General features: G+C 45.4%; 1 protein-coding gene across 3 annotated transcripts in view; it reads right to left on the bottom strand.

Annotated features, from left to right (window-relative positions):
* STXBP4 (syntaxin binding protein 4) overlaps positions 1 to 13,799 on the bottom strand; it is a 153,395-nt gene that overhangs the window by 116,779 nt on the left and 22,817 nt on the right. For all 3 annotated transcript variants that reach the window (XM_081181377.1, XM_081181376.1, XM_081181378.1), the window contains 4 exons: positions 9,724 to 9,830; positions 9,020 to 9,191; positions 4,015 to 4,093; positions 867 to 961 (listed from right to left, as the gene is read on the bottom strand). In XM_081181377.1, coding sequence (XP_081037503.1) covers positions 867 to 961; positions 4,015 to 4,093; positions 9,020 to 9,191; positions 9,724 to 9,830 — 453 coding nt within the window. The remainder of the gene's footprint in view (positions 1 to 866; positions 962 to 4,014; positions 4,094 to 9,019; positions 9,192 to 9,723; positions 9,831 to 13,799) is intronic.

The raw sequence follows: 13,799 nt of genomic DNA on the forward strand, positions 1-13,799 counted from the left end.
CGGGAATCAGCGTGTTTTTATAGGAGTAGAATGTGTCCTTTTATTTAAAATGCATCTCTGGGTTATTTGTGGGGCATAGGAATTCATTCTTTTTTTATTCCCCCCCCCAAAAAAAAAATATAGTCCGGCCCCCCACAAGGTCTGAGGGACAGTGGACCAGCCCCCAGCTGAAAAAGTTTGCTGACCCCACTCTAATCCTTTTCTTCATCTGCATTAACGTGTAAACTCCTCTATTTGGATCTGAATACACACATGCACTAAGTCCCTGCCACTCTCTTTGTGAGTCCAAAGAGTCCTTGCTGAAATTCATTTACTTGGCAAGAAGAACAAAAGCTCTACATGTTCATGTCATAGCCACAAAGTGCTCATAAGTCCTGGCCAAAATGGGAATCTTCCAGTTACTTTGGCTGCAGACCTACAGTAATATATTGCAAATTTTAGGGATCGCTAGAAATAAGCTAGTGTGACTATAAAAATATTTTAAAAGGAAAGCCAACAAGGGTCCCGAGCCAAAGTAAATTGCTAGAGCCAAAGTAAATTGCTGAAATTAATGGGATATAAAGTCAATGGGAACTCAAGCACGACTTTCCCTAGAATTGGGCTAAAGGTTCCTGCAACATTTGCAAAAGGCAGTTCTGCTGCTAGGAGAGGAAATTGCAGCAGAAAGAGTAGCATCCAAAGCTTAAAAACATTTTCATCCAGGCAGACCATTTCAATATTTGCTAAATAATTTCATCATAATTTCATGTCGATTCAGCACAGCAAACCATTGGTCTCACAAGTGTTATTTACCCGTGTGGAATAGTAATTTCTGTCACCAAATTGCCACAGGAACAAAGGTAAAAAAAAAGGCAGAAGATATTTACCATCTCTAGTTTATCTGCTTGGAGACGAACAGTGGGGTTTAGGGAAATCTTCCTTCTTTGTGGTCCATAATCATCGCTCCACGTGGGGCCAACAGCTAAGAGACAACAGGTTGCACATTAATTGGAAATCTAATTGGAACTTTTTCTCCTGAAGCATGTGTTCCGAACTCCTGCTGTTCAAACAACTGGAGCTAATCACCTGAATACCAGAATCAACTCGTGTTTGTTATCCTCCCCCCTTTAAACGGTAAGCAAGATGCAATTTAAATGTTTATTACAGATCTCAAATGGAAACTGATGGATGCTGCTGAAATACTAGTTGGACCTTCCTGGACGAACCCGCCAAGATATGAGGGTCTGTGTGGGTGTGGGAACATCACACAAAAACCTGGAGGATAATTGGGGAATGATGGGCTGTGGATCAAACAGACATTATTGAAACATGAACGGTCATATCATGAGAGAGGCACATGGCTTGCACCTGTGATACCTCTTTTAAAAAACAATCAAAAGGAAACAGGAGATGGAGAGAGAGAGAGGGAGAGAGAAATAAGTTGATACAGGCTGTGGAACAGATGCACATACCGTATTTTTTGCACCATAACACTCACTTTTTTCCTCCTAAAAAGTAAGGGGAAATGTATGTGCGTGTTATGGAGGGAATGCCTACGAGTGGCATGCCTACAGATTTTCCTCCTCTAAAAACTACGTGCGTGTTATGGTCAGGTGCGTGTTATAGAGCGAAAAATACGGTAATTTCTTTTTTGTGGTGAGGGGGCATTTCTTTGGACTCCTGCCAAGTCACCAAAACTTTCTAAAACATCCCCCAAAGCCTGGATATTTGCATAGCAATAACAGTAACAATAACAATTTATTACTTATACCCTGCCCATCTGGTTGGGTTTCCCCAGCCATTCTGGGTGGCTCCCAACAGGATATGAAAAACGCGATAAAACATCAAACATTAAAAACTTCCCTAAACAGGGCTGCCTTCAGGTGTCTTCTAAAAGTCAGATAGATGTTTATTTCCTTGACATCTGATGGGAGGGCGTTCCACAGGGTGGGCGCCACTACCGAGAAGGCCCTCTGCCTGGTTCCCTGTAACCTCACTTCTCGCATTGAGGGAACTGCCAGAAGGTCATCGGTGCTGGACCTCAGTGACCTGAACAATGGGGGTGGAGACGCTCCTTCGGGTATACTGGGCTGAGGCTGTTTAGGGCTTTGAAGGTCAGCGTCAACTTTTTGAATTGTGCTCGGAAATGTACTGGGAGCCTATGTAGGTCTTTCCGGACCGGTGTGTTATATACATGGTTGAGGAAGCATGACTGTACCAACACTAGACAACCCATACAGTATTCTACCACCCAAGGTGCATGTGCTTTTAGAAAACCCCAACACATTTTTGCATCTATAGCCATACGTACACATGAACTGCCTACTGCCTGTTTAAGACTTAAGGCAGAAGCGACTTGGAGGTAAAACAAGGATTTTGCCTATGCCTGAGCCCTTGCCTCCTACCCAACCTTTGGCAAATGTGAAAACAAAATGCAAGGTGCTTTTACACTCATTTTATATGCTTAATATACACATGCCAAACATATGTTAAGTGCAGAGTCCTATAAGCACTGGAAAATACTTAAGTTTCTATGGCAACTGGATCTTCAGATACGCCGGTGTTATTCACCATGCTGTGCCAAAGTGAGCCTATTGATTACTAATTATATAAGCTTGACGGGTTTTCAATCTGCCTACTTCCAGGGAAGCCTGTCCATGTCTATTTGTTTGCCAATGGTGCCTGGTGTGGCATTGCAAAGCATTCTGGGAGCGTTAGTTCATGCAGGGCTCCAGCCAGGCCTACTGAATGGAACTACTGCTGCAGAAACCAGGGCTTATCCTAGAATACACTCAAACAACAGCAACAATTTATTTGTATGCCGCCCATCTGACTGGGGTGCCTCAGCCCCTCGGGGTGGCTTACAACAAATGAAAACATCAAACACAGTAAAACCCCAAACATTAACAACTTCCCCTATACAGGGCTGCCTCCAGATGTCTTCTCAAAGTCAGGTAGTTGTTTATTTCCTTGACATCTGACGGGAGGGCGTTCTAGGGAGGAGCTGTCATGGAGGGCAAGCTTGTCCAGCGTTACAGATATTCTCAGGGAGGAAGCTTATGGACAACCCCATATTCATAGAATTGTAGAGTTGGAATGGACCCTGAGGGTCATTTAGACCAACCCCCCTGCAATGCAGGAATACGCAGGGATCGAACCTGCAACCTTGGTATTCCCTGAAACAGACTTTGAAAACCATTTATTACTCCCTTTATAGGTAAAGGATCCCTGGACGGTTAAGTCCAGTCAAAGGCGACTATGGGGTTGCGGCGCTCATCTCGCTTTTCAGGCCGAGGGAGCCAGCGTTTGTCTGCAGACAGCTTTCCGGGTCACGTGGCCAGCATGACTAAACCGCTTCTGGCGCAACAGGACACCGTGATGAGTGCCAGAGCGCACGGAAATGCCGTTTACCTTCCCGTTGCAGTGGTACCTATTTATCTACTTGCACTGGCGTGCTTTCAAACTGCTAGGTTGGCAGAAGCTGGGACAGAGCAAAGGGAGCTCACCCCATCACGGGGATTCAAACTGCCAACCTTCCGATTGGCAAGCCCAAGAGGCTCAGTGGTTTCGACCACAGCGCCACCCTTTATATCTCACATCTTTTCCGTTATGGCACTCAAGGTGACTTACATGGGCCTCCTTGATGGTCTCCCATCCTTTCACTAGCCAGACCCAGATATGTTTAGCTTCAGAAAGGTCGCTACATCATGAGCTTTGGAGCAGGCCCTGGCACCCACAGCCCCAAACCCCAGGTGTCAATCCTATAGCTGTAGAAGACAAATGAGCAAGGACAGGGTGCATTGTCCTTGCTGGTTACAAGCAAGGACAATCCATCCTTGTTCAGCCATCCCACAAAATAGTCAATGGCCATTATATTGGAAAGGGACTGCTAGGCAATCCATTCATTCGTGTTAGGGGAACAATTGGTGCATAATAGAGGCTTTTTCTAAAGGAAAAGTAAACACATTAAATGCTACTCCTGTGAGAAAGGTAATGGCAACTATGTGATGAGAAAGCAAGGAAGTGAGCGTTTACCCCCAGCAGATGCATCAGCGGTACTGTTGTTTGCAGAAAATGCGGGAGATTGCTCTCTCTTCTTGAATCCGGCTTTCGTCTATGAAAGAAAAAACACAAAATAAGGAGGTGCCTTCTGGTAAAGTAGGTCAAGGACCAAACAAACAAATGTCATTAAAAAACAAACACACACAGGCTGATTACATAAAAGAAGTCCTGCCTAATGCTTTATCTAAACTTCAGATGAATATACAATACATAGCAAAAGCTTTAAAAGAAACTGGTTCCCTTTGCAACATGCACCCATAGAATTATGTTAAGCAGCTTTGGAAGAGTGGTCTGTATTGACTGTTCTTCAAGCAGCCCCAGAACAGCTGGAATAAACCATGGTTATTTAGTTTTTCTCTGCCTGCCGCTGCAAAGAAATCCACCCCCACCCTATCAACTCATGCAGTGATGCAACCACGCTAGAAGGGACACTGTTAACTGCAGAGAGCGAGAGAAGATATAGAAGCCAAAAGGAACTTAATTTGGCAGGCCGGACCAATCCGTGGTCACCAAGCCAAACCGCCAGCCACAAAGAATGGGAGGTTGCATTCCATCAGATATGTGGGCAACCTTAAGTACTGCACAACTGGTAAAAGCCAACTCCCGACGGAGGGCCCCTAGCTAAGGAATTCCATGCTGGATCCAAGGCTGGAAAAAGGCTTCAATACACTCCTACCTCCCTGACATGGCTTTTTTTTAAATGTCCAATTTCTCTTAGTAGCACTACACAGACAGTGGCTACGGTGGTGGTCCTGAGAACGAGGAGATCCAAAGCAGGAACTGGGTGCCATTTATTACGCAAAAGGCACGTAGAGGTTTTCCATCAGGGAACGTATAACTCTTGCCAGACAGATCCCTGTCCTTTTCTGACAAAAAACCCAGTAGCATTGAGAATTTCCACTGTTTCGTACTGCGTCACAGAATTCTAGAAAGTGTTAACGGCTAAAAAAAAAAGGAGCAAGGGAACATTTGACCACATGTCCCAGGGAAGCTCTGATTGATTGATTTCATTTGTAGATCACCCTTTCCTACAAGGAGCTGAAAGTGGTATGTATGGTTCTCCTCCTTCTCATCTTATCCACCCAACAACCTTGCGAGGTAGGTTAGGCTGAGAGTGAGTGACTGGCCAAGGTCACCCAGTGAACTTTCATTGCTCAGTGGGGATTTGATCCCTGGTCTCCCAGGTTCCTAGTCTGATACTCTAACCACTACACCAAACTGGCTCCCACGTGTTCATGGCTTTTCAAGGACTCTGTTTTATACATTACAGTGCAGGCACATCTCAGCGACATGCAAGACTACTGAAAAATTCAGGTTGCAAATCTAATGCAAGGGGATGGACAATGTAATGTATGACCTATCATGTTTCGCTTTCCTCTGTCTGTTTGTCATTTCCCGAGGGAGCTGTTTATACCCAACAGTGCTGAGAAAGAGTACAGTCTTATGCATATCTATGTTCCTCTTGTGTCTGATGGGAGTTTACTCCCAAGAAAGCATGCTTAGGATCCAAATGGACTCCCAGTTCATCGAAATAATGCTTAAAAGAAAAGAGGACATCCAACAGAATGGTATAAAAATGTTATTCACTGAAATTTCTCCAGCTGTATTAGCATTATATTTCAAAGAAGAGCATGTTTTTCATGCAGAGCTTTGGGGTTTTATTGGGGGGGAGAGGGAGGGGGGAGGAGGAGGAATCATGTGTCTGTTCAAATTTCCTTACTTCCTCCATACTAAGAATGATGACAAGGTGCTGGCTGTGGGAAGAAGCCACACAGCATGCTTGGCAGAGAAATTCTCCTTACTCTTTCTTTCCTTTTTTAATTTAAAAAATGTATTTTCCTCTCGACTGTTTGAACTGAGGAAAAGCTTAACATATCATCATCATCAACTTTATTGCACTAGCCAAAGGCCATGGCATCATTCACAAAGGGAACAAAGAGAAAAGCAACAATAACCATAAAGGTAAAGGTAAAGCTGACCGTTAGGTCCAGTCGCGGACAACTCTGGGGTTGCGCGCTCATCTCGCTCTATAGGCCGAGGGAGCCGGCGTTTGTCCACAGACAGCTTCCGGGTCATGTGGCCAGCATGACTAAGCCGCTTCTGGCGAACCAGAGCAGCGCATGGAAACGCCGTTTACCTTCCCACCAGAGCGGTACCTATTTATCTACTTGCACTTTGATGTGCTTTCGAACTGCTAGGTGGGCAGGAGCTGGGACTGAACAAGGGGAGCTCACCCCGTCTCAGGGATTCGAACCGCTGACCTTCCAATCAGCAAGCCCTAGGCTCAGTGGTTTAGACCACAGCGCCACCTGCGTCCATAAAAAAACCATAAAACTTCAGGCACTGCAGATACAATAAACCACGATTACGTCTCCTAAAAATTATTTGTTGCATACGATAGAAGAGCAAGGGGTTCTCAGGTGGAATGAGCCAGCTTAAATGTCCGAATGACCTTTGCAATTGACTATTTTATCTAGTTCTTTTCTCCTGATCTTCTTAACTGCCAACACATATAGTGCTACTTTAAAGTTACAAAATCTCAACATATCTCAATAGCTGGTGGAGCTCATCAATTTGCCTACATACAAAAAGAAACCTTGGTTGCCACTTATGTTCCATCGGACCAACACAGACAAGAAAACTTCAGTATAAATTGAGGTGAGTTTTTTCTTAAGAAAAGGAAGATTTGATGATTATTTTTTTAAAATGTTCCAAAATAAGCAACATATGTGTGTTGGGGCACACGCGGTATAAATGAAAGTGAACCTTTGACGGGGGGGGGGGCAACCCTTGGATAGCTCAGTTAGCAGAGCATGAGGCTCTTAATTTCAGAGCTGTGGGTTCAAGCCCCACATAGGGCAAAGATTCCTGCATTGCAGGGGGTTGGTCTAGATCAGTGTTTCCCAAACGTTTTTGGGCAACGGCACACCTGTTTACCCGAAAAAAATCTCGCGGCACACCACCATTAAAGCCCCGCCCCGTGACGTCAGTGCGCAGCGTCACGCCGGGAGGGACGCACAAGAGTGGAAGTTTTTTCCCTCCCCCTTGCCGGGGTGGGAGGAGGCAGCAGAGCGAGGGACTGAGGGGCGGCGGCAGCTGAGGCGGCGGCGGCTGCTGTGGTGGTGGCGGCGATAGCGGGCGGAGGAGGGGGCGGCGGCGGGGCTTGAGGAGCCGTCGCCGGGAGTTGCTGCTGCTGCTGCTGCCCGGACATGCCGGCCTCCTCCTCCTCCGCTGTCTCGCGCTCCTCCCTTTTGCGCGCGCTGCCCCGCCGCTCGGCACCACCACCGCGGAGCCGCCCCCGGCTCGACGCGGATCCTCGCCGCCGCCGCCTCTCGCCGCCCGACTCGCCCGCCTCCCTCCCACGGCACACCAGCCGATGTCTCACGGCACAGAAGTGTGCCGCGGAACACCGGTTGGGAAACACTGGTCTAGATGACCACTGGGGTCCCCTGCAATCTACAACTATGTGAGGTTGCTGTCCTATATAACAGGGATGGGCAACCTTTTTTTCTGCTAAGGGCCAATCATTTATGAAATGCACACTGGTGGTTGGTTGAAGTCAAAACTGGGCGAGGTTGGAGCTAAAAGCAGATGGTGCCACCCTTTCCCTCTCTTTTCTCCTTTCCCTAACACAACTCTCTTCCTCCCTTCTTTGTCAGCTGCATAAAATTACACAGAGAGCTACATCTCGCCATAGGACTGCCAGCTGTCCATCAATGCTATGTGTGCGTGGTTGGGTGCAAGTCCCATTGAACCCAGCAGGAAGTGCTGGATTTATGTACAGTGGTGGACGCGGGTGGCGCTGTGGGTTAAACCACAGAGCCTAGGACTTGCTGATCAGAAGGTCGGCGGTTCGAATCCCCGCGACGGGGTGAGTTCCCGTTGCTCGGTTCCTGCTCCTGCCAACCTAGCAGTTTGAAAGCACATCAAAGTGCAAGTAGATAAATAGTCATGCTGGCCACAAGACCCGGAAGCTGTACGCTGGCTCCCTTGGCCAATAAAGCGAGATGAGCGCTGCAACCCCAGAGTCGGTCACGACTGGACCTAATGATCAGGGGTCCCTTTACCTTTACCTTGGGTTACATATGCTTCAGGTTACATACGCGCTAAACAAGCTATAGCTTAGGGTCCCACTTTCTTGCCCCCCCCCAAAAAAACACAAAGGGGAAAAAGCTGGATGTACATTTTCAAAATATAAGATAAAAAACAAATAAAATAAAACCTACATACAGCAACAGTGTTTTGTGTTGTGTAGGCTCCTATGATGTAAGTAATGGGCCCCTGCCTGCTAGCCTGCTCCCTAAAATATCACCGGTTTGCTCATTTCTATATATAGGGTGCCAACATTCTGCATGTGCAAATGGCTTTAGATACCTATTAGGTCCATAAATTATCATACAGTGGTACTTTGGGTTAAGAACTTAATTTGTTCTGGAGGTCCATTCTTAACCTGAAACTGTTCTTAACCTGAAGCACCACTTTAGCTAATGGGGCCTCCTGTTGCTGCCGTGCCACTGCTGCGCAATTTCTGTTCTCATCCTGAAGCAAAGTTCTTAACCTGAAGCACTATTTCTGGGTTAGCGGCGTCTGTAACCTGAAGCGTCTGTAAGCCAAGGTACCACTGTATAACATATATTCAACACAAAAAACAGTGACAATTTGTTGTTGACAAAGGACAGCTGGACATATAAAGGGCCCCATCACCTTCAAACCTAAATCCGGCCCTGTCAGCAGGGCTCACTTCCAAGCTAGGCATATATAGGACTGCACTGCCAGTCACTTGTGCCTTCTGAAAGAACATATAGACTGATGTGTAAGTGAGGAGGTCAAGGAATTGATTTCTGCTAAAACAACTGGCTGCCTGTGAAATTTGCGACAAGCAGGACTTGGATAATCTATCCAGTTTAGCAGTTTGCTTGCTGATCGCTGCCCCTTTGTCAACCAACGATCCTTAAATTGGTTTTCAGAGAATACTTGCCACATTCAGAATAGACATCTTTGAGTCAATGTTTTCATTCGGAGACGAAGATGGAGGAAGCTGCAGTTTGTATCCATCCAAAGTTAACAGGCTGGAGGGGGGCGGCGCAGTTTCCGCTTGACTGGAAAGAGGTTCACGTCGAATGAAGGCGATTTCCCACGAGGAGTTAGATCTAAAAATGAAGTCACAGGTTGGACACAAGTATTGTACATTGCATTCTTCCTGAAATAATGAAGACCTCCCTGTAATGATCAAAATATGTCAGGCAGCAAGTGATGTTTAGCAGGTCAATAAAATTCAGTGGGACAGAAATCTGTTGCACCAACTTTTTTTTAAGTATTCCCCTTGTTCTTAATGGCTAGGAGGGCCAAATCTGCGAGGGTCTTATGTTTTTAATGTGCTGTTACCAGCCCAGAATGTTTGGGCTTAGGTGGCATCTGTCTTGGGAAACAATGGAGTGCGTCTATGGGGCTGGGATCAAACCGCTGGAAAATCACAGCGCCTGAAAGTATCAGGATTTATGCCAGCAAGACAGGGAGTTCTTTTTAACAGCTCTGTATTTTAGCATTTCCAACAACACATATCCAAAATCCTCTCTCTCATTATGAGGGCTAGAGACATAAATCGACCAAATCTATACTAGGGAAGACAGACAGATGTAAAATGCAACATTCAGAGGACATGTTTTTTAGGGCAGTTGTTACCTCAGTTTTGTTCTGTTGATTAGGCTTCTTGCTTCTTCATAGGTGATTCCAATCAATGACTCCTTGTTAATGGAAACAAGCTGGTCCCCAGCTCTCAGCCGACCATCCTAGCAAGAACAAGGACAGTCGTTGGCACTTGTTTTTGCAATCAAGTTGCCTTAAGAGGTCAAGGCAAACTCTCCAAATTTATAAACTCCCAAGGTTGTCCAGTCTGTCAAATTGCCTTTTAGAGAAGGGGAGGGCCAGATTTGATCTGATAAGAGTGCCAGACTCTTGGTACAAATAAATAACAAATCAGAGTGCCTGGTATAAATAACTGCCCGACTGAAGCAGGCTGATCTCTGCCCCTTGCTCTGCTCAGTTTATGAACTGTATGTGGCTTTTCGTATGACTGCGTAGAAGTGTAGAGCTGAAATGGTCATTTAGTAAACCCTCTGCAATGCAGGAATCACAGGTAAAGCATCCACGACAGGTGGCTATTCAAAAGATATTTATTAAAGTTTTTTTAAAATATAACAATGAAAAAAATAAAAAATAAAAAGAAACAAAATACAAAATAAAAACAGTTAAAAAAATAATAATTTTCCATAATATATCTTCCTTACGCTTATTTCCCCAGACCTCCTCATACCTCCCTTCTTTGTATTCCACTTCAATTTGTTAGTTCAGCAAATCCTTACCATTAAGCTTTTACCCATTTGTAAACCTCTATTTCGTATCTCCTAAAGCCTTACAGCTGGAAACCCCTTAGTTTCTATCCAACATCCTTCTAACATTCATTAATTTTACAATATTTCTGTAAATAGTCTTTAAATTTCTTCCAGTCTTCTTTCACGAACTCTTCTCCCTGGTCTCGGATTCTGCCAGTCATTTCTGCCAATTCCATATAGTCCATCATCTTCATCTGCCATTCTTCCAGAGTGGGTAGATCTTGTGTCTTCCAATACTTTGCAATGAGTATTCTTGCTGCTGTTGTAGCATACATAAAAAAAGTTCTGTCCTTCTTTGGCACCAATTGGCCGACAATGCCCAGGAGAAAGGCCTCTGGTTTCTTCAGGAAGGTATATTTAAATACCTTTTTCAGTTCATTATATATCATTTCCCAGAAAGCCTTAATCTTTGGGCTCGTCCACCAAAGGTGAAAGAATGTACCTTCCGTTTCTTTACATTTCCAACATTTGTGGCTATTCAGACTCTGCTCAAAAACCTCCAATGAAGGAGAGTCTGCCACCTTCTGAGGTAGCCTGTTCCACGGCTTAACAGATCTTACCATCAGAATGTTCTTCCTAATGTTTAGCTCAGGGGTCAGCAAACTTTTTCAGCAGAAGAAGAAGAGTTTGGATGTGATATCCCGCTTTATCACTACCCGAAGGAGTCTCAAAGCGGCTAACATTCTCCTTTCCCTTCCTCCCCCACAACAAACACTCTGTGAGGTGAGTGGGGCTGAGAGACTTCAGAGAAGTGTGACTAGCCCAAGGCGAACCAGCAGCTGCATGTGGAGGAGCAGAGACGCGAACCCGGTTCCCCAGATTACGACACTACTGCTCTTAACCACTACACCACTGTCCCTCAGACCTTGTGGGGGGCTGGACTATGTTTTGGAGGGAAAAACTGAATGAATTCCTATGCCCCACAAATAACCCAGAGATGCATTTTAAATAAAAGCCCACATTATACTCATGTAAAAATACGCTGATTCCCGGACCGTCTGTGGGCTGGATTTAGAAGGCGACTGGGCCGGATCCGGCCCCTGGGCCTTAGTTTTCCTACCCATGGTTATGTTGGACTCTCTTTCTTGTAACTGAATTCACTGGTTTGGGTCCCACAGCAGAAAACAAGCTTGCTCCATCTTCCATGTGACAGCTCTCCAGATATTTAAAGAAGGCTTTCATATTTCCTCTCAGTCTTCTCTTCTCCAGGATAAATTAATACTATGCTGTATTTGTGTTTCTGTTTTTTAAGTATGTGGTAGGGTGTGACAAGTGACTAACGAATCTAACCATCGGCAGCAGCAAACAGTGCAAAACCTTCTATGGAATACAAAGGAAGAAGAAAAAACCTCAACTCTCAGCTTGCATATTAGAAGAAGGAATTCGAGCAGAGCCTTGTCCCAGATGCACAGGTTTTCTACGTGCAGGCAGGTTTTATCAATTCAATCTCCTTTATTGGCATAGAATGAGTGTGTTGTATACATGGATCAGAACACACCACAAGTAGGAGGCACTTTTAGGTAAAACTATCCAGACATCGTGAGAAACAAAGGTGGCTCTAAAGATATATGGTGACGTTATTTCATGGCATCACTCAAAACTTTTGCCAAATTCTCCACAACGTCATTCCTACAGTTATTCAGCAGACTGGACACCCTGGAAGAGGTTTTAGAAACGGGAGCCTATTAAAAATATCAGTACCCTTACATGCATTCTGAACTCCTAGGGTTGCAGCAGTACTGCACTATATGTGTCTGTTTGTCTGTAGAGGTAAAGTAAAGGTAAAGGACCCCTTGTCGGTTAATTCCAGTCAAAGGCGACTATGGGGTTGCGGCGCTCATCTTGCTTTCAGGCCGAGGAAGAAGGTGTTTGTCCACAGATAGCTTTCCAGGTCATGTGGCCAGCATGACTAAACCACTTCTGGTGCAACAGAACACCTGACGGAAACCTGAGCACACGGAAACACTGTTCACCTTCCTGCCACAGTGGTGCCTATTTATCAACTTGCACTGGTATGCTTTCGAACTGATTGGTTGGCAGAAGCTGGGACAGAGCAACGGGAGCTCACTCCATCGCGGGGATTCGAACTGCCGACCTTCTGATTGGCAAGCCCAAGAGGCTCAGTGGTTTAGACCACAGCGCCACCCGTACTCCAGCCCGATAACTCTGCTTTTGATTTAGGAGAGAGAGCAAAATATACAGAAGGGGTCCTTGTAGGTGAAGCTTGTATTTTGTTCCCACTACAGTGGTACCTCGGGTTAAGTACTTAATTTGTTCTGGAGGTCCGTTCTTAACCTGAAACTGTTCTTAACCTGAAGCACCACTTTAGCTAATGGGGTCTCCTGCTTCTGCTGTGCCACTGGAGCACGATTTCTGTTCTCATCCGGAAGCAAAGTTCTTAACCCGAGGTACTATTTCTGGGTTAGCGGAGTCTGTAACCTGAAGCGTATGTAACCTGAAGTGTATGTAACCCAAGGTACCACTGTATTTTATCCTGATGAGGAGCAACAGCCACTGTGATGACGCGAACCAAGTCCTCATAGCTAAAGCTGTCGAAATCAGCAATAGATGGACTGGACAGCCGCATGGATGCCAGGGGATGAAAAATAAAAAAAGGATAAGGGACAGGGAAGGGGATAATCAGGCAGTACTAGATGTCCTGGAAAGGAGAAGCTGGCATTAGGAGCTGAACTACTTTGCTGCTGCAGAACAGAGTAACAGATCAGCGAGAGATATCAGCGGAATTTCACTGGGCACAAAATTGGACACAGATGGTCGTTTTGTTTTAGAATTAAGCCACAGACAGTTTGTGAGAAGTTTCTGTACCAGTTAATCCAGCTCTGAGCTGGATTAATTCGCACCAGAAGGGTGGGGGTAAGGGATCCAGTTTCAAACAGCTATACATACAACCTCGGCGAACGTTTGGACCCCGACCAGATGCAACAGCGGAGAGCCCAAAGACTTTGGCACCAATAATTTAGCGCACAGTTCAGGAAAATGTGGGTGGGTGGCTGGGGAGGTGGAGAACGAGGCCAGAAAAAAGCGCTTTTGCACTCAGCTCAAACCAACGTTTAGCCTACAGCACATCACATTTCTGTTTTTGCCAAGTGCTACACTTAAAATTAAAAAAGAGGCTCTTTTTTAAAAAAATTCAATGCAAGCAGCAATTCAGTCTGTGAAAATTGCAGACCCTCTAAGTGTCTCTATTTTCCAGAAAGAGTCCCGGACTTACAGAAGCCATCCCGGTTTCTGCTTTGAACCCGCAATGTCCTGCTTTTTCTTAGGATGTCCCTATTTTCATGAGAGAAATGTTGAAGGGGACGGTAGGACAACCCTATTTTCACTGGAGAAATGATGGGGAGTATG

This window comes from Podarcis bocagei (genome assembly GCF_964188305.1).
Source record: "Podarcis bocagei genome assembly, chromosome: 2".
NCBI classification, from domain to species: domain Eukaryota; kingdom Metazoa; phylum Chordata; class Lepidosauria; order Squamata; family Lacertidae; genus Podarcis; species Podarcis bocagei.